The sequence below is a fragment of the Pleurodeles waltl genome, chromosome 3_1 (genome assembly GCF_031143425.1).
Source record: "Pleurodeles waltl isolate 20211129_DDA chromosome 3_1, aPleWal1.hap1.20221129, whole genome shotgun sequence".
Classification (NCBI taxonomy): domain Eukaryota; kingdom Metazoa; phylum Chordata; class Amphibia; order Caudata; family Salamandridae; genus Pleurodeles; species Pleurodeles waltl.
The window spans coordinates 1278220752-1278240125 of NC_090440.1; the positions used below are offsets into that span (position 1 = coordinate 1278220752).

Genomic DNA, 19374 nt, shown 5'->3' on the forward strand with positions numbered 1-19374 from the left:
TTTCTTAACAGTCAAAAAGTAAACATTAGGCACTTGTGCGGGAACAAGGTTAAAGTTGAATTCCTTATACAACGTGACACAGATTCACTAAGATAATAATGTCTATGTGGAGTCTGGTAAATGAGAAGAAGGATTGCAGCTAGAATTTCAAAAATTCAATTTGTTTATGGGGGAAATGTGCAATCGGTTGTCAATTGGATTAATGAGTTCCTTAAACGGAGCAGGAGGATAAAACTGGGCCCAGGAGTGGTTTATTATTGTAGTGTCTATTGCAGGCTAAAGACCACCTACAGAAATGCAGTAACCTGAACTTTGATCGCCAGTGTCTAGCTGCCTGGTTCCCATGTTTGCCACGTCTCCACTAGGCGAAGCACGTACGACCCTAGCAGAACTTGGCCATAACCTGACATACCGAAATGAGATCTCTGCATGGATCGGTTTAGGTGTCATTTGGTCAACAATAGTGTAATCTTAATGGGCAAACCGTATTTGCAACTGTTATTTCAACTTATACCACATCGCACTGTATTGCACCCAATCATGCTCATCCCCTTTCTTGCTTGTCACTACAATTGGCACATTGTGGAAGTTATACACCAGAATATAGACTTATCACAATGTGTTTATTTATCAATATTTCACTAAATACAAACTTATTCTGACACATCCCTTGTTGTAAAGTCTTTTGTAATAGACGTCCACTCTACCATGTTTTGTTTCCTGTTGTGAAAACACACACAAGAAAAATCGCAAACCAGTTTAGAAAAAGAGTACATTTACTAAATTATCTGACCCCAAAAATCCAATAAGTAGAACCAGAGTTATGAATTTTAAAAGATTTTAGTGAAAATAGCTTGAATTGCTGCTTTGTGCTTTTTGGTGCTATCTAGTCGTGCTGGCCTCAGTGATAGTAACACTTTCAGGCTCACCACAATGGAGCACAGGTCTGCTTCAGTCCCCAGATTCGGCCTGCTGATGTTTACCTTCTCAAAAGGAGAGGGCCACAAGGAGCAGCATGAACATCACAGGAGGCTGCCAGTATAGCATGAAGAGCGGGCCAGGTGCTGTGAGCAGGTGTTACTGGAGTTGCGCGTTGGTGATCCCCACGAGCTGTTGATGCTGCAGTGTGAAGTCAGCCTGATCAAGCTTTGCGCTGAATTGCAGTACTAGCGGTGAGGTCTTGGTGCGAGTGGGCCAATTTGTGAAGAGCCCAAAGCTTAATTTTAGAATGCTGTGCCATACCAAGTGTTCAGGATCTGAAGGGCACCATTTCGGGGTGAGGAACTCACTTCAGCTGGGTTTAGGGGCTGGGCCAGGATGCTGGGGAGCCTTTTAAGTCCCTGAGGCTCAAATCAGGAGGCCAGCAATCTAGCCCTTAGAGTAACTCCGATGTCCTGAGTTCAAGATGAGGTTGCAGGCCAATTATTCCTTCTCGGGCAGGAGGGCAGCATTTCAGCATAGCAGGGCAACAGTTTCTTCGGAGTAGCAGTCCAGCAGAGTGGACGTCCTTTCAGCAGCAGAGCAGTCCTTATTGGTATAGTATCCACAGGTCCAGAAGTGTACTGAAGAGTTTGTGTCTGAGGTCCTGCGTTTATGCCGTGGCTCTGAATTGCATGGAACTTTGCCTCCAGTGCCTTTGCTCCAAGTTGGTTGAGGTGACAGTGTGGGGCTGTTAGGTCCTTTGTGTGAAGACCGAGCACAGGCTGTTCAGTTGTAAGTGGGTATGTGCTGAGCTCTGCTACACCCCATCATGCTAGCCCATTGAGGCACACCTAATCCATCCATTGTGTGACTGTGTGGGAGGAATTCACAAAGTCCAATTGTCAGTTACACTCAGTCATGTGACCCAAGACAGGCTACAGACTTACAAGTGCTAAGGGCAGGATAATGGCAACTTTCAAAAAGTAACATTTTCAAAATTGTAATGAAAAATCCAACTTTACCATTTCTAGTTTCAATACATCTTTATTCAGCTATAGAACAGCCGTAAAAGAGCAAGGGATAACAATATATGGCAATAAAATGTACTGACACAGACCTAGCAAGAGTTGCAGTTTGAAATGTTTTTTTTTTTTTATATTGGAAACTAAGAGCTCATAAAATGCATACACCTGATTCATATCTTGTCCTAATAGCAATTGCACTTTTAATAAAATTTAAAACCGCAAAACAGGCATTTGATGTGTCTAATTTCTGTAAGCTCATCATGACTAGTTTGTGATCTGATTTTACTCTTATGTAAAATAGGGACCAAAATTGAGCAACGTGGCACAGAAAATAAAGTGCAAAAGAGCATAAAGTGACGTGCTTTGCCTGGATACATCATCGCATGGGCACAGAAGCGATATTCTAAAATATGTTTCTGCATAGGCAAAGCAATAATAAAGTACACAGTGTTTAACCTAAGACGACTTAGATAAAAAGATTGTGTAGGGTGCATTATAAATGATAAATAGGGTTCTGGACCAGCAGGTGTGCCAATGATAGAGTAGTCAAGAACAATAGACCAATATGACACTGTTTCCCACCTTATTTTCATGCAGTGTTTTAAAAAGAGTAATTAAATTTATATCTTTACAACTATTTTCAATCAACCCGCAGTTTTCATACATATCTGGGGCTCCCATAAGATAAAACATTCTTTTAACATATGCAAACCATGGGATGTGATGCACAGTATCCAATGATCAGCAATCTGCCACAGAAGCTCTGACTAGGCCCGCAACTTGTTTGGCCCAGCTATTTATCCACAAAATCATTGGTATGAGCTCAATCGTATCCTCCATATATGCAAGCCTTAGTTTTTTTGTGGCCAATAAACGAGGATGTGCTTCTTGGGATTGATAATCTGCATATAAAACAATTTTTGGGGTGTTGAAGGACTCCTGAATTGTAATAGTACTAGATACCAGCCTCATAGGTATCCACAGGTAAACAATTACTTTTGTAAATAGTAATTAGTTCATTAACTGTTTTTTGTCGCAATTTATGTGCAACTCTAAATACTGCATCATTTGGTGTAATAGATTGTTGATCTCTTAACTTTATCATGGGTGATCAGGACAAGGAAGAATTAAACAAGTTGCACAAATAATCAAACATATGTGTTCTACCCAACCTTGACCCATCCAGCCAGTGATTCTTGGTTTTTGTTTTTGCTGGGCCACTTGTCATTATGAAGGATTTAAACTAATTTACTTTTAAGTCCAAACTGTCATAAAATAGGGAAAAAAAATCAATAAGATTTGACGGCTCTTTGCAGTCCTTATGATGAGCACTGCATCATCAGTGTAGAGTGAGATTGGGGTAAATTGGTTTTCCATCTTTGGAATATCAGAGCCTGAATTGAGTAAATGTTCATTAACATTGCAGATGTATAACAGGAAAAGAAAGGGTGCCAAAATGCACCCCCAATGGATGCCTCTGAGTCTTGACAGATATTTGTAGCTCTCTTGTGACCCCATAGCGGATTGAGACAGAGGTTTCAGCATGGAGGCTTTCTATGAAAACTAGCTGGTGTTTATCAACCCCCATTTTATCCATTGTGTCCCATAACGTTGACCGATTGGCCAGGTCAAATGCACTTAAGAGGTCCTTAAATACTAGATGGAGTGCCCCCTTTTTTGCTAGAACATATTTTCCCGCTACCAGATATAGATTAAAGCATTGCTTGAGTGTACCTATCCAATGGCGAAAGCCAAAGTGAACTTCAGCGACAACCCTATCTTTCTCTGCCCATTCCTCAAGCCTTGATACAGTAACCCACCCAAGGATCTTAGTGCTCTAATCTATCAAAGAAATTTGGTAGTAGCAGGTGGGAAGGATTTTGCTGCCCTTTTTGAATATGGAACCAATGATGGCTTTGCTCCAACTTTATCATTAAAGAAGGTTTATCATTACAATTTCACAAACCCCAAACATGAATATCTACCTGCTTCCAATTGTAAATTACAGCTTACTAAATGTAATAAAGAATCCCCATTGTTATCCTGTGGGATGGGTAGGCCTCAGAGTAGTGAGAAATGAATTTTGGAGTTTTTTCACGACCAGGACATGTAAACCTTAGAAGTACATGTCCAACCTTTTTAATGACATAGCACCCTGTAATATAGGCTACCTTAGGGATGACGTATATGGAATATAGTAAGATTTGACAAAGGGGTTCAATGCCAAGTCAACATGGCAGTTTAAAACTGCACTCAGGCTGTAGTGGCGGGCCTGGGACATGTTGTAAGGTGCTACTTAAATGGGTGGCACAATCACTGTGGCATTAATTTATAGGTCCTGGGCACAGGTAGTGCCATTTTACTAGGAATTGTCAGGTAAATTAAATATGCCAGTTTGGTATAGGCCAATCAAACTTGTTTTGAATAGAAAGCACAAGCACTTTTGCACTGGATTGCAGTGGTAAAGTGCACAGAATACTAAAGCCAGCAAAACATAATTCAGCAAAAATAGGAGTAGTGAAGGCAAAAGGTTTGGTGATGACGCCACAAAGGGCCAAGTCTGACAGACCCAAATTCCATTGCACACCAATTTCAGAAAAGGAAGCTGTATGCGGTAAATTAGTGAATAAGTGAATGCTGTAGGAGCAGCAACACAAGATGCAGAGGACTGTAGGAAAATACAGTATTGTCTGCAACATTCAATTAAGAAGACTATATTGCAAGTCAAAGGACATGTTGATGACAAAGGTAGCGGCTCCACAACCTATCTCAAACTTACTCCTGTTCTGTAGAGAGTACTGACTACCTTGGAAGTTGGGACCATAAAGGGCTTATTAGGCGTAGATTCTGACAGAAGTATGTATTTCTTCATTATTGACAGTTTAACCATAATGTACATGAACATTTTTCTTTTCCATAGTCACTTAAGTCCTTTCTCAATAGTAGCATATCAAGATGTCAAATTTATCACAGAGTAATTGAAAATTGCAAGGTTCATAAAAGGGTCTACTTTTGTTCATATCTGCTCAGTGACCAGTGACAACACTGAATATCGGGAACCAGAAACCACAACAAATGTGGATGCAGAATCCAATGTTAAAGGAAGCAATTTGATGACATGAGCCATTGGGAAACCTCTTACAGTCGAAACTCAAATTGGGGCTGTCAGTGTGTTATGTGTTATGTGTTCCACTGGATGTGGCAAAACTATCACGAAGTAAATCCGCAGATGAGCCAACAACTCCTGAGGACATAAAGAAGGTTATTCTTAACACAATGTATAATGGCCTTGCATATGACAGTGAAGCAACTCCTGTTGAGAGTAAACCTGCAGACACAGGGTCAAATAATGGGATACAAGCACTCCAGTGCCAAATGAGCCAATGTTTCACTTAACCCACAAAACGGATGAGAAAATCAGTACTTAGCATAAGGATTAAAATAAGAAAAACCACACTGCTGTAGACTGAATAGTCAAGGCTGATTATGCACCAATATGGAAATCAACAAGAGGCATTGGAAAATTAGTGTTGTTTTTCTCCACCGCTTCTTGTTTACAAAATGTTTTGTGTTCTATGAAACTGTTATTCTCATGGCATGAGATGTATTTGAACTTTATAGAGCGGTTGTATAGCTAGAAAAGAATTGTTCATGCTTGGGTGGTGTGAAATTTGGGTGTTTCCTAGAGATGCTAGTTTTTTCTTATGAACTTCCCATGCCATCGAAAATGTTCAGGTCACCTAAGTAACTTGGTTTGCCACAGTGAAGAACTTTGAATCTGAGACAGCAGATTTTAAATTTAATATAGCAAGACCGTAAATATTTCTCATACTGGAAGCATATTTGTTTTGATTTATACTTTTCTGATTAGTTGAGCTCAGGATGGCCTTGAGGTGCAGCTTGGTGTTTGCAGTTAGGCTTAGTAGCATGGCATTATCTGCATTATTTCTAGAGATGATCATAGCCTTCACTCCACGGCTGGCCATTAATAAAGATTAATTTTATTCTCTTTAGATAATGAAGATACAAGTTGACGGAATGGGCTAGTTTGTTTCTGTGAGTTGCCATTGAGAGAACGGAATTTATCCAGAAGCCAAGTGATTTGAAAGAATCCAGGGAAGTCAGCCAAAGGCTAATAAGTTTAGTGGTCAAATTGGGGCCTTTTTTGTGCTTGGATTATTGGGAGAGAAGTAGACACTCAGACCCTCATTATTAGTGTGGCGGTCTTAAGACCGCATCGGACCTCCGCCAAAGTGGTGGCCCGAACTCCACATTACGACCTTGGCAAAAGCGCCACAGTGGGCCTGCCGGCACCACCACTTTTAGGCCGGCCAACAGCCTGGCGGTGCTGGCGGTCTTAATCTGCTAGGGCATTGCTGCTAACAGTGCTGCCCTGGGGATTACGCCCTCCGTGTCAGACAGCTTTTGCATGGCGGTTCCACCACCATGCAAAGGTTGAAGAAGACTGAGTGCTGGGGGCCCCTGCACTTCCCATGCACTTGTCAACATCAGTGCAGGTCCCCCATTGACAGTCTTGTTGCGCTTTTCACTGCCTGAGTTACAGTCAGTAAAAAGTGTGACAGATGCTGTTGCACCCAATACACTGCAACATTGCCGCCGGCTCCTAACCGATGGTCCATGTTGTGGTGAGTTTCCGGCTGCACCAGCGGGAAACCAGAGTGGCAGTTCTCTGACCCAAAAAGTGTGGTGTGCGTCTTCCGCTGCCTGCCAAACTCATAATGAGGCCCTCAGTCATTGTCTTTAGTTGGGAATGATCCCTGAGAAAGGAACTCAACCAGTTTGTTCTGAACCCCTATGTGATTTTCAGAGCCTTCAGTAGGATGTCATGCTGTACTCTCAAAGTCCTACAAGGGGTCCATAGGCAACAGGAAGCAAGCATCTCCATTGTCTTTTATTCGTTGAATGTCATCTAGCATTTAAATGGTGACAGTTTCCATGCTGTTGCCCTTTCCGATTCCAGAATTGCAGGGGAATGAGGCTTACTTCTTGATCACTGTACAAAGGAAAGGTAGGTTGGCTATTGGTCTGTAGTTGTCTGGGACACAGTGGTCAGGTTTAAGCTTTTTGAAGATTGGAGAGATTCAAGCCTGCTCCAAGCCATAGTGGAAGATTCTTTGGGACAGTGTGACATTGACAGTGGCCAACCAGTAGGGTAAAAAAAGGCAGGGGGTGGTCTTTACATTGGTAGCTTGGAGAACATCACCAAGATAATAGGTTGGGCACACCATTTTTATGTATTAGAGAGGACATCCAAATGGTGTTTGGCAAAGTTATGGTAAAGATTTTGGAGTTATATGAGGAAGGTTGGAAAGGCAATGTGGGGAGGTTACCTTTTATCTTTGTGTTTTTGATTGTGAAGAAGTTTAAACGTTCATTGCACTTGGATTGGGAAGGTGTACACATCTCTGGTTTAGGCCCCTTTGTATGCCGATTTATGTAATTGAAAAGAGATTTTGTGGGGCATTGCAATTTTTTAATCTATTCCTGAATGAAGAAAGGCTTTACCTTTAGAAAACTTTCCTGGCCTTTTTAGCATTGACTGGGACATGGGTGCTTTTCCCCTTTGCCAATTCCTTTTTATGGCGCTGGCTTCTCTTTTGAACTCTAGCAGGGTTTTATTGATCCAGCGTTTACTCTGGATTGTTCTGATGGTTTTCAGTTTCTCTTAAGCTATTTCCTTGATGACACAGGAGACCTGTTTGGCATATATGTCAAGTACTGAACTTATGTGAGCTTTAAGATGCAACATGTCAATTTTAGGCAGCAGGAGACCTTTGATGAAGGCTTTCGTTATTTGTTTTGACTATGAGCCAAGATTTTCGATTTGTGTGAAGAGTTACGCAATTGTCTATTTTGGAAGGAGATTTGGAAAATACTCAAATGGTCAGACCAGTCAACCTCCACTGGTGGTAATCAGGTGATATCTACTCAGACTGTCCGAATCGGATCCAAAATGTTATCCTTATTGTGAGTCAGGGAGGAAGAGGAATTTAACTTAATTGTGGATCGTTAATATATTCTTAAAGCCCTGAAATAAATTGCATATAGTGTTACGCCAGTAGATGCTGTACATGTTGAAATTGCCTAAGTAGATATTGTTGGAGAAGAGCATTGGTTACTTGTGAGGTATTCCGTGAAGTGTTTGATTAAGTTGTGAACAAATTTCTGGGGGCATTCTGCAAATAATGTAAATGTATACCGTCATGCAACATTGTCAGTTTTAAGTTTTCGAAGGCTCGACATTGTTAGTTTAAAGTTTTCAAAGGAGAGGAAGTTGTCAGTTTCTGAATGTGAACAGTAGAAAGTGTCTCTCGTGATTATTGCACAATCACTCTGTTGTAGACTGACCACCTGATCTGAATATTTTGTAACGTGGTTACTAAACAATCTAAGATTGTTTGGGAAAAGTCTGTATACCAAGATTCTGTGGCGCAGAAAAGCTCAACGTTATGGGTCAGATGTAGCAAAGGGTTTTACCCATATTGTGTCTATGGGAAAATGCGTTCATACATATGGCCCCATGTTCTTTTATAAGTGCCAAGATTTGAGGATGATGTGCCTCAACCAAACTAACTTTATGAAGTAAAATCACAAGGTAAACAAACCTTGGTCTCATTAGAGTAGTTAATTCTGACAAGGTTGCCCAGGTTGGCAGAGATTGCCTTAGGAAATGGCCTCTGCAGAGGATGGAGATTGACGGCTTTACTATGTAGGCACTTGTCAGGAGAGCACCCACTCTAGAACTCGGGTACCTTTTGAAATCGATGAAGTTGGTTATGAACAGGACTCGCATGAAGTAGGGGATGATGACACAAGGCAGCGAAGTAAGGCTATGAACTCATCTCATAACCATCTTCATTGTTTCCAAAAAGTGGTTCATCCATCATTAGAGGCAAGTTGTGCCTGAACTAGACACTGTGCAATATTCAGCACAACATAAAGATTCAACCGATCTTTTTCGGGAGAGCAACTAAGGTCCCTGCCCAACACCTGCCAACATCAAAATCGAGTTGCTTGTGTGCTGTGCCATTCCCATTAGAGATGTTATCTACAGATCACCAATTATTTGGACAAGTATTTCCATTGGTCAAAGCAGGGACGCTCCATTACTTTTAGCATTCATTGCCCTGCTTCCTTGATCTTCTCGTCTCCTTGTGGAACTATTGAGCAATTAATTATTTTTGTGCCCCTTTTTGCCCTGATGATGACCTAATAATTAGAAGAAAGTTGGAGAGCCGTAGACAGTTTGACGACTTAAAAAGGATACTTATTGAGCAGTGAAACATACATACACTGTTGATCTTTTTATCTACTCATGCACAATACTAGACTTTCTTGACTTTTCGTTGTTTTTGTACCCTTTTGTGTTTCACTGTGCCATCAACACACATTTCACAAGCAGTGTGTGCATTTTGCACACCAATCACTTTTTGGTTTATAAATCATAATTGATGCCGCTACTCAAGAATTATTAGTGGATTGAATCAATATTCATTGCTTTAGATTTGGTCATAGGTCTTGTATTGCAATTAAATTCGAGTCATAAAACATGTGTTCTAGTTTTTAATGATGGCCGTTGGGACACTGTTGTGAGATAAAATTCTACCCAGGTCCCTGTGGGTTTATGGGTTACTACTGTTGCATACTATCTCTACTTTATTCTGCAGCACCATGCTCTATGCCAATGCACTCTACGGAACTGTACTTTACACCACTGCACTCCACACCATTCTCGTCTAGGCCACTCAATCAACTCTGCACAACTCCACTCTATACGCTACTCCACCCTATGCCACTCTACAACACTGCACACTACGCCACTGCATTCTACCCCTCCACTCTAAGCCAATCCACTGTGTGCCATTCTAATCTACACTGCACTCTATGCCACTGCACTCTACACCACTTTACTCTGTCACTGCACTGTACCCTGCACTACTCCACGCCATTTCACTCTACTCTGAAACAATCTACTCTACACCACCGCACTCTATGCATCTCTACTCTACACCGTGCCACTCTACACCACTGCAATCTACACTGCACCACTGTACTGTGCCACTCTATGCCACTGGACATAATGCACTTTATGCCACTCTACACCACTGCACCCTGTCACTGTGCAACACTGCACTCTTTGCCACTGAGCTCTATCCTACTTTTCTCCACACAACTGCAATCTATGCCAATGCACTCTGTGCCACTTTACTCTGCATCACTGCACTCTCCACCACTGCACTCTACACCACTGAATTCTATGCCACTCCACGCTGCACCTCTCTATGCCACTGCACTCTCTGCCACTCTAAACCACTTTGCTCTACATCACTGCACTCTACACCACTGTAGTATTTGCCACTCTATTCTGCACCACTCCACTCTGCACCAGTGCACCCTGTTATGCACCACTCTAATCTGCACCACTGCATTCTATGGTGATGCATTTTATGCAGCTGAATTCTATGGTGCTGCACTTTCCACCTCTATACTCTCCAACACTACACACCAATGCATTCTACATCAGTCCACTCTACTCTAGGCCAGCCCATTCCATTCCACCGCACTGTACTCTGCTCTGCAGCACTCCACACTATGCCACTGCACTCTACTCTGTATCACTGAACTCCATGCCACTGCACTCTACACCACTCAAAAGCACTCTGCTCTATGCCACTCTAAACCACTGCACTCTGTGCTTCTCTACTCATTGCAAATCGACTCAACAGCACTCTACTCTACTTCATTGCACTCTAACCCACTGAACTCTACGGCACTCTACTCTGAGGTATTGCATTATGTGCCAGTGCACTGTATGCCACCCTACTCTTTGACTCCTTACCCTGCCACCTCACTCTATGCCACTGCACCTTACTGCACTGCACTCTATGATGCCACACTCTAATTTACACCACTGTGTTCTACAATGCTGCATTGTACGCAACCTAATTCTACGCTGCTGTACTCTGCACACCACTATACTCCGCAACACTACGCATACACATTCTACACCAGTCCACTCTACACTCTCCACTGTATGCCACTCCACTCTATGCCACTCCAATACTCTGCACTCAATGCATCTCTACTCTACAACACTCTACTCTTCGCCATTCCACTCTGTGACCCACCATGCCACTCTCCTCTACGTCTCTAACTTGTAGCCATGCTGAACAGTAGCCACACTGGTGTACAACTTAGCTAAAACACATTGACAAAGCCAATGAAGAGTTCTTGCATAGGCGAGACCTATTTGCTTTGCCAGCTCTTGCTTTATTACATGAGGCTGACAGACTGATAAAAGCTGTCTCTAGGCCGACCTAAAAAACTAAGAAACAAAAAAGTGTCAGATAGTCTCATTAATACAGAATAAGCCCTGGCATTTGCTTAATTTAAGCAGTGGACAAACAACAACCAGGTTTCAAAAAAAGGAATACTTAATTAGGGCAACAGATAGTGGTCTAAGATTGGCTTGCACGCCTAATGTGTATTCACATCTATAGACTGTATAATCTCTCGCACCGTGTATTGAATTTAGGTTATGCTAAGGGTTTCTAGTTTTCTAGCTGCCCTTCCCCACACGAAAATGGTTGTGCCTGGTTTCAACCAGAAACCACTTTTTTTTTTTTTCCTTTTTTCCTGTTTGAGTGTCCATTCTGAGGAGTGTTCCGCCATTACTGCCAAAGTGACGGCAACTTTGGAGTCGGTGCATACAGCCCTATTTCACCTTGTAGCTTGCAGATGTACAGAATCTTACTCCATTCCCACCATCCAACAAATGAGGGACACCTGTGTTTGTATGCTGTAAGAGTAGAAATAGGTGCTGTACAAGGAAGGATTACCAAGAACGTCCCTGTAGGTCCCCTTTGAAGTGCCATTGCAAGTGCTGGGGATCAGTCCTAACCGGGCACACAGGTTTAACCCAGTTATTTCAGAATACTGGTTCTCATTTTTCCACTTCGGATGCTGAAAGGGGATCCATACACTTACAACATATTTCACTCCGGTTCATCTTTTTTAACTTGAAGAAGCAAGCGTAATCTTGATTACATATAGATGTATTTATTGCTTAGTAGAAAAGTACAATCGCCGTGTTATGTTATCCTCTCGGCTTCATAGTGCCCACAGCTAACCTCATCCACGCTTTGCACTCTGGTATCATCACGTTTGCAATGAGGGAGCCATAGAAACAAAGGAAGGACTAAACTCATTAAGCACAACATACCTCACACCTTTGATACCTTTCATGAGTCTTGCGATGATGTTGATGTGAATTACAAAAAAAAGTTAAATGAGTGATTTAATTAATTCACTTTCCGATACGTGAAAATTATTTCAAGAGTCTTCCGTTTACTTTTATATTCAATGCATTTGTTTATTTGACGTTATTTAGTCCCAATGGGCTCGCTAAGGATTGGTAGTTGTACTAGATTTGGATGATTTACATTCTTTGCGTATGTGACTAAGGATTTACAGGATGTAGATTGAAAATGTGACCCTTTATATGATAACAAAAAATTGCAATATAATGATTTTACATTCAGTTGTAGTTTCCGGTGTGGAGGCTGTTCTTAAACTCTGTTACAGTACATATGGATAGGTTTTATTAGCATAAGAGAGCTCCTACAGTTGTGATCACACAAAGTGTGCCAGTGGATGCCACTCTTGCGGTTCAGCTGGGCATCATAGCAGGAATCGTACCACCAGCCACCCCCGTGGAGATCTGCACATTCAGAAGAGGTCGACCTGTCATTATCCCGATCGTGAGTTGAAAATTTCATGTTGTCATGCATGCTCTTTGTACTCGTGTTGGTCAAAGAGTCTCCAGCATCGCCGTGGTATGTTCCCAGTCGCAGCGCGTATCCTTCATTTGCGTCTTTCACAAGGAAGCTGTCATACTCCGCGTATCTGGTTCTGTTGGAGGAGTCGGTCAGCATGATCCTGATCTTGTACCACTTCTGTTGAGTTAGTAGGTGGATGTAGTGGTTGCCCAGCCAATGATTTTGCTCGATAAATCCAAACCCATATTGGTACGTTGACCACGATTCGGCCCAGGTCATGTCTGTATTAAAGGTGTTCTTTTGGATCACAGTCCACCCATCACAGTCGTGCATGAAGCACTGGACAACCAGCTTTGGAGAACCTTCTGGGCGAATGACGTACAGGCCGCTCTCCGTGTGCCCCAGCTTGTAGAGTTCTTCACAGTCCCTGGTGTAGAATACTGTAAAATTAAAAGGAAAAAACACAACAAATAAATTCTTAATTAGTGACGGAAAGTCATCAAATATATTCACTATAAACTTTGAACCACTACGGCCACCCGTGCTCTGAAAGTCAATTTAAACTTTCACTATACTTTTAATCCCAATCTTTACCTGGAAAATAGTTGCATTTAAAGCTATCGTTTACCTTCTCCAAAGACACAACACAGACATCATTAGCAATGAACATTAGCAAAAACCAAGAAATCCGACACTCGAGTAACAATCATGCATTCACAAAGACCATTTTAGCGTTTCACTGATTGTCAGTAGCTAGCCAAAGCAACATTATCTAATTTTAAATGGTGTTTTATTTTTACTTCATAACCTGCAGTTATCTTCATTCATACTCTCTCTATTCACAGGCCCCTGGAAATATTCTGAAAGGCCATTGGTGAAGAGATCACTACACGCCCACTTTCTGCAAGCATAACTTTCCACAAAAGGCACTGGGCATTGCTACTTTCAGGGTGTTTCTCCTTCCCCATCTTATAATGCATTTGTTATATGTTGTCCACGAAATCTGGGAGACCACTATATTAATTAGTACTCTTTGAGATCACATTCAAATATTTTTTCTCCTTTTGTACAGTCTAAAATCTGCTACTTTAAAATTGCCACATCACGGCTTGAGGTTCTTAGAATAGTAATAAGGGACTGATGAATACCTCACACAGTGAAGATACATTGTTTGCTATTTCCTTTGTGAGATAGTATATAAGGCAGAACACCTGCCCTTTAATTCCGTTGTTTTGTGGCCTTAACTAAAGAAGTTTGAGGTCCTTCTCAGCCCAAGAGGATGAGTTCTGGCAACTTCAAACACAGGCATATTTATCAGGTATTATAGGTGTGGCCATTCTCACAGTTAACTGCTGATTGCAGGTATTGACTCTGGTCCTGATCTTGGTTCTTTAATTAAACTTGGGCGCTAAACAGCCTAAACCAGTCCTCACGCTTATTTTAGGATCCGTGTATCTTGAAAGGAAATCCCTAATGGTGCCCATCTCAATGCATAGCCTAAACCAGTCCTCACGCTTATTTTAGGATCCGTGTATCTTGAAAGGAAATTCCTAATGGTGCCCATCTCAATGCATATTAGGTGCCCCCAAAAAGTACATTTTGTGTGTTCCTCTCCCGTTTTTTGATGCAATCTTTCCAGATATACTTCAGAATATGCTAATTATATTGTGGTGTTTCTCCTCCAGCAGGAAAGCACCAAAGGCAAATGTTCATGTGGTAAATATACAGAAACTGATTTGCTGATAATGCTAGTGGTGTGCCTGTTCGTTCATGATCTTCATTTGCAGAGGTGTAGTCTTTCCTACACTCTGATGGAAAATATTACATTTTGTCCACTTTCATTGCAATGAAAAACACTTTGCTGTTGTGCTGCCACATATTATGACCTGTTCATATTTGTAATCGTTATTACTGAAACTCTTCAGAAGTGTTCCTGTAAATCGCTTTCCAAGAGCTTTTCTTGCAGTATAATGTGCTGAAGCCCTCATCAAGTACATATTATCTGATGCCAGGTCCTTCAAGTTCTTTAAGGCAAGGTTTTGCCACCTTTTTAGGGATATAAAGTCACACATTATCATTCACCTTGTCATTCGTGAGTCCACAGTCAAGCTGGGTCAATTTGTAGCCATCCACCAGAAGCGTCCATCAAGGAATTTACAGACTGCTATTGAGAAAGACACCACTTTTACAATGTGGGTGAATATCGGTTTGTAAGAAGAGCCAACATGGTCTTTATCTAGCATCATGGTGTGGTGGGTGAGCAGATGGGGAAAATAGCAGCAAGAGCTGGTTATGGTAATAGTGTAGGCTGTTCCTCGAGAATATGGTTTTTGAACTTTCTTGACATTTCAAGTTATTTTTTATGTACCTTTGTATCAGATTTATAACAGTCACCTAAATGGACAAAAAGGGTTTTCATGTTGGAAAACAACCAACCTCCACCCCTAACCCCAAATGCTGCAATATGTCAAATAAGGCAACAAAAATAATTAAGTTCAGTTGCCTTTTCAATCAAAAATTGAAAATAATTCAACAACACTTCTCGCCATTGTATTGGTACATCAACAAACATGCTCAAGCTTGACCTACATTCTTCCCCAGCTATTACAGCTTTTCAAAATCATCTCCTTCATAAAACCCAATAGGCAATTTCAGCTTGCATTCCTGAAAATGTAATCCATTTATCAGTTTGAACCAGTCTTCTCCTACTTGGTTAAAAATTGAATTGTGTAATCTACAATGAAACAATGTTTTCTCCCAGGTGTCATAAAAACAAGCTAAGCTTTTGTAAAAAAAAAAAAAAAATGATTTAAGAAAACTTTCTTGGACTATATAACTGAAGCAGTTATCATCCCTTCACCAATATCCAAATCATCAATGAAGTTATTTGAAAGTTATTTGCCACTCTGATAAAGAAAAGATCCCTCTTTTTCTAATACAAACATGCCTTTCAAATTGTGCTTCTGAAACGGTCACTTAGAGCACCACTTCGGTGCTCAGTGCACACCATACTCTGAAGGAGCATGCCTCCTGACCTTACAGGAAGCAGTAGAGCACAGAGCTTTAGTAAGCATCTAGCCCACCTGCATTGTATGTGAGGGACCAGCCCTGAACTAGACTTCTTATGTCCTATGAAATTGGTCCACATGCATCCAGTTTAAATCTTCCGAATTCAGTTGATTCACACATCACACAAAAAAAATCTTAAAACCTATTTTTTTTCCAACCCCACCTTTTCAATGTTTGCATCATCACTGGGTTATCTCCTTTAGTGCATGTGTTTCTCTTGTCATCACCATGTTGACATCAACAGATCTACCTGAAAATATCTGCTGACCTTTACATCCCGTTAATTCCCAACACTAAATTAATCTCACCAGCCAGCAAAGGACAGATGTACTGACTTTGCCAACGCTTGTTTCTTCTTGCTTTTAGTTTTGTAATTTGCATATCTTAAGCCTGCTTTCTTTATTACTAAACTCTCGAAATGTCCTGCATTCTTGCTTGCCCCTGCTGCACTTTGTACAAACCGATATACGGGTTTTCCAGGACAGCAGATGGCAGATCATTTAGTAAAAATGAGAATCTGGGTATTCTGAAACCTTGTTTTGAGTGCATTAGCAGCTATTTCGTCCCTCATGTCATTTTGTGTAGTCACATCCACACAGGAATTTGTTACTTGCTGGAGTGGTAGACTATTTGGAAGGTTCACGCATAACTTTTGCCATTTTGTTCAGTGGTGTAATGCAAAAGATAACCCAACGAATGTGCAGAGAGCCCCCCGAGTCTCACTAGCTGATTTATATTCCTTGGTCCTGGGATGAATACCCCTCCCTATCAGGATTGGGGCCCCTCAATGGTTGGGACCTCCCTGTGCCTGGGCTACATGGACCTATTTACACCGCCAGTTTTGTTACTGAAATGTAGGCTCTTTTGAGGGCTTTATGAACTTTTCACCAATATACCTGATAAAAGAGCTAGAATGCTTCAATTTTAATTGGAGCAAAACGGCATTAAGAATTTTTTTTGTTTTTTTTCATTTTATTGGTTTATCATAATTGAGCACCAGATTTTAAGATTACCTGAAATCAAAGAGGGATTTACCAGCCTAGTTTCTCAGAGTTTGCAGTGCGATGGTCCACTGTTGATAACAAAGGTGCATGCTGTTGGCTCGCTTCTGTTCCCTCGTCTGTACAGCCACAGGATAGAGGGTTAGATGGATGTATGAATAAAACATTGAACATCAAGGTGCATAATGGGTAAGTACTGCTTCCTTAACAAGTCATAAGCAATGTCTCTTTATTAGCCCTTTCAAGTCCTGACTTGCATCACGTTTTTAGGTGTGGCTTGAAAATATATGTACCACCAGGACTGAAATTACACTCTCCTCAGATATTGTTGGCTATATGGGATATCTTTCCACCTTCCAGGCAGGGTGTCCATTGGAAGGCACGCAGGACTATTTTACATCTGACCATGCACTCCGATATCGCACTGTTTGTCGCTTTGGCCTTTATGCTCCTCTGTGCATCCTATAAAGAAATGCACCCGTTGTTGTTTGTTTACTTTTCCCAGCATTGGCTTAATCCAGTAGGACAAGCTATAATGTGATAAATAGCATTTATGCATGTAACACACGTGAGCAGCATTTGTGCATACCAGTGTTCATTTGCTTTGGCGCACTGAAGCTGACCTATTGCCTTTTCCAAAGCTAGTTTTATCTTGTCAGCAAGAAAGCACTTAAGAGTCTGATTGGCACTGAATAATGGCGAGAAGAACATGTTCAAATAGATGATATTTAAGAACAGAAGATCAACGTTTTGTTTCTTTCCTTTTTTGACAAAGTAACTTGCCTGGACATTACGCGATATAAGTTCCACTAACCAGGATGCGACTGTCAAACTGCTTGTGGCCTTGGTAATCAATGAGTGATGCTCTGTATTACATCAAGAGCCTGCCTGTTACAAAGGATTGTGCAGATATATTACTTCCAACTGTATGCGCATGTCTTTAGCAGTGCTTAATTTGTAAATAGGAATGTACCGGTGCTCAAAGCTCTCCTCTGAAACACGCGGCTGCTGCAATTAAATGTGCGAGCACGGAATACCGAGGCAGCATAATACTGAAGCCATCTCGGGCCTCTTTCATCTATTTACAGACACTCCCTGCCCCCTCAGCTCACTCTTGCAGATTTCTGCTTTCTAACTTTGTCACGTTTTTTAATTTTTCTCTTCCTCCATCTTTCCCAAACGTGTCTTCTGCTCGCAGCAAATGCTTTAGGCAGAATAATAAGCCCCGGCCCGCAAAAATAAGTGCCGGTGCTCAGCACCGGAAACAACAAGCACAGATTAAGCACTGGTCTTTAGTCTGTGGTGATTCTTAACTCTCTACATGTTTTATCTGGATTATATATTTTGTATTTTATGGTAGAAACTTGTGACCTTCCTGCAATTTTTATACGTAGAAAGCAATATACAGTCAATTTTGCTCACCCTAAACCAAAAACATCATGAACTTGTAGACGCTCTACCGAATTCCTTTAGCTTGATTTATTCAAGTTGCATGACATTCCGCCGTTGTATTATGTGCTTTTGCTTTAAGGCAATACTACGTTCCTTGTTGTTCCCTGTGCATAACATTTGAAAAGCCCAGAACCTGCCACTGTCCCCAGCGCAATACATCATTTGTGTACCTAAGTAACATGCCACAATTATTACTGTGCTCTGTATATATTAGGTACATGTGGTTTGTAGCAACCCATTCTCTACCCTTTGTTTTGAAGTTATGATGATTTCATCCCTGCCCGTACCTCACACTGTTAAAGGAGAGGGGCAGCTCTGGATTCATTTTAATATTTCAAATTTGTATTTACATTTTCTAATTTTTACATGTCTTTTGTGCCTTTTCATTTGATCTTTTGTTTATCTGTGCGGCTGTTTGGATCAGTGTTTTAACAAAATGTTTTTTTAGCTGTGTACAGCGTACACTCTTACTTTGCCTAGCAGTGTTAAGGAGACGGATTTTTGAAGTGTAGGACAGCGTTCTATCTTTGTAGGTTGACCTGAAGTCCAGCATCGGAGCGAAAGTGTATTGGAGCGATCTGTACCCAAGGAAATGGAGCAGCTGCGAGAAGCTTGTGGCTTCTTTTCGTGCTTGCTGCAGGCTAACTCCCAAATTTATCAAGCTGTGGCTTCGCATTTGCACCTTGCAAGGTGAGGCAGGGCGACGCAAAATCTAAAATGAGTTACCATGCAACTGCAGAAGAACGCTGCGTGGCTTGGTAAATCTAGTGTGAGGCAGGTCGCTGCTTGTATTACACTGCACCGAGAAGACATTGTATGAGTGGGGCGTGGGCGTTCCCATGCACCCATCCATGTATTCTGAAGCATTCTCAGACATACCAACACTGGTAGACTTGGGGGTGCATCAGAATTGAATGCCTTCCCCATATCTGCGCAGCAAGGAGAAATATATTTCTCCTCATTGTTTCTTTTTTGTAAGTGTGGCATTCTGCAGAACATTTAGAACGAGGGAAATGCCTCTCAGGGTTGTTTTCGTGCAGGAATGTGTCCCTACCTGCACGAAAATAATCCATTCTCCAGCGCAGGCACCGCTGCATCATGGTGCAA

At 41.5% G+C, this 19374-nt stretch overlaps 1 protein-coding gene across 1 annotated transcript in view; it reads right to left on the reverse strand.

Annotated features, from left to right (window-relative positions):
- Nucleotides 1-12010: 12010 nt before the first annotated feature.
- Nucleotides 12011-19374, reverse strand: part of LOC138285088 (fibrinogen-like protein 1-like protein) — a 29345-nt gene continuing 21981 nt past the window's right edge. The window contains exon 3 of the mRNA XM_069224610.1: nt 12011-13185. Within this exon, the coding sequence (XP_069080711.1) occupies nt 12536-13185 (650 nt within the window). The 3' untranslated portion in view covers nt 12011-12535. The remainder of the gene's footprint in view (nt 13186-19374) is intronic.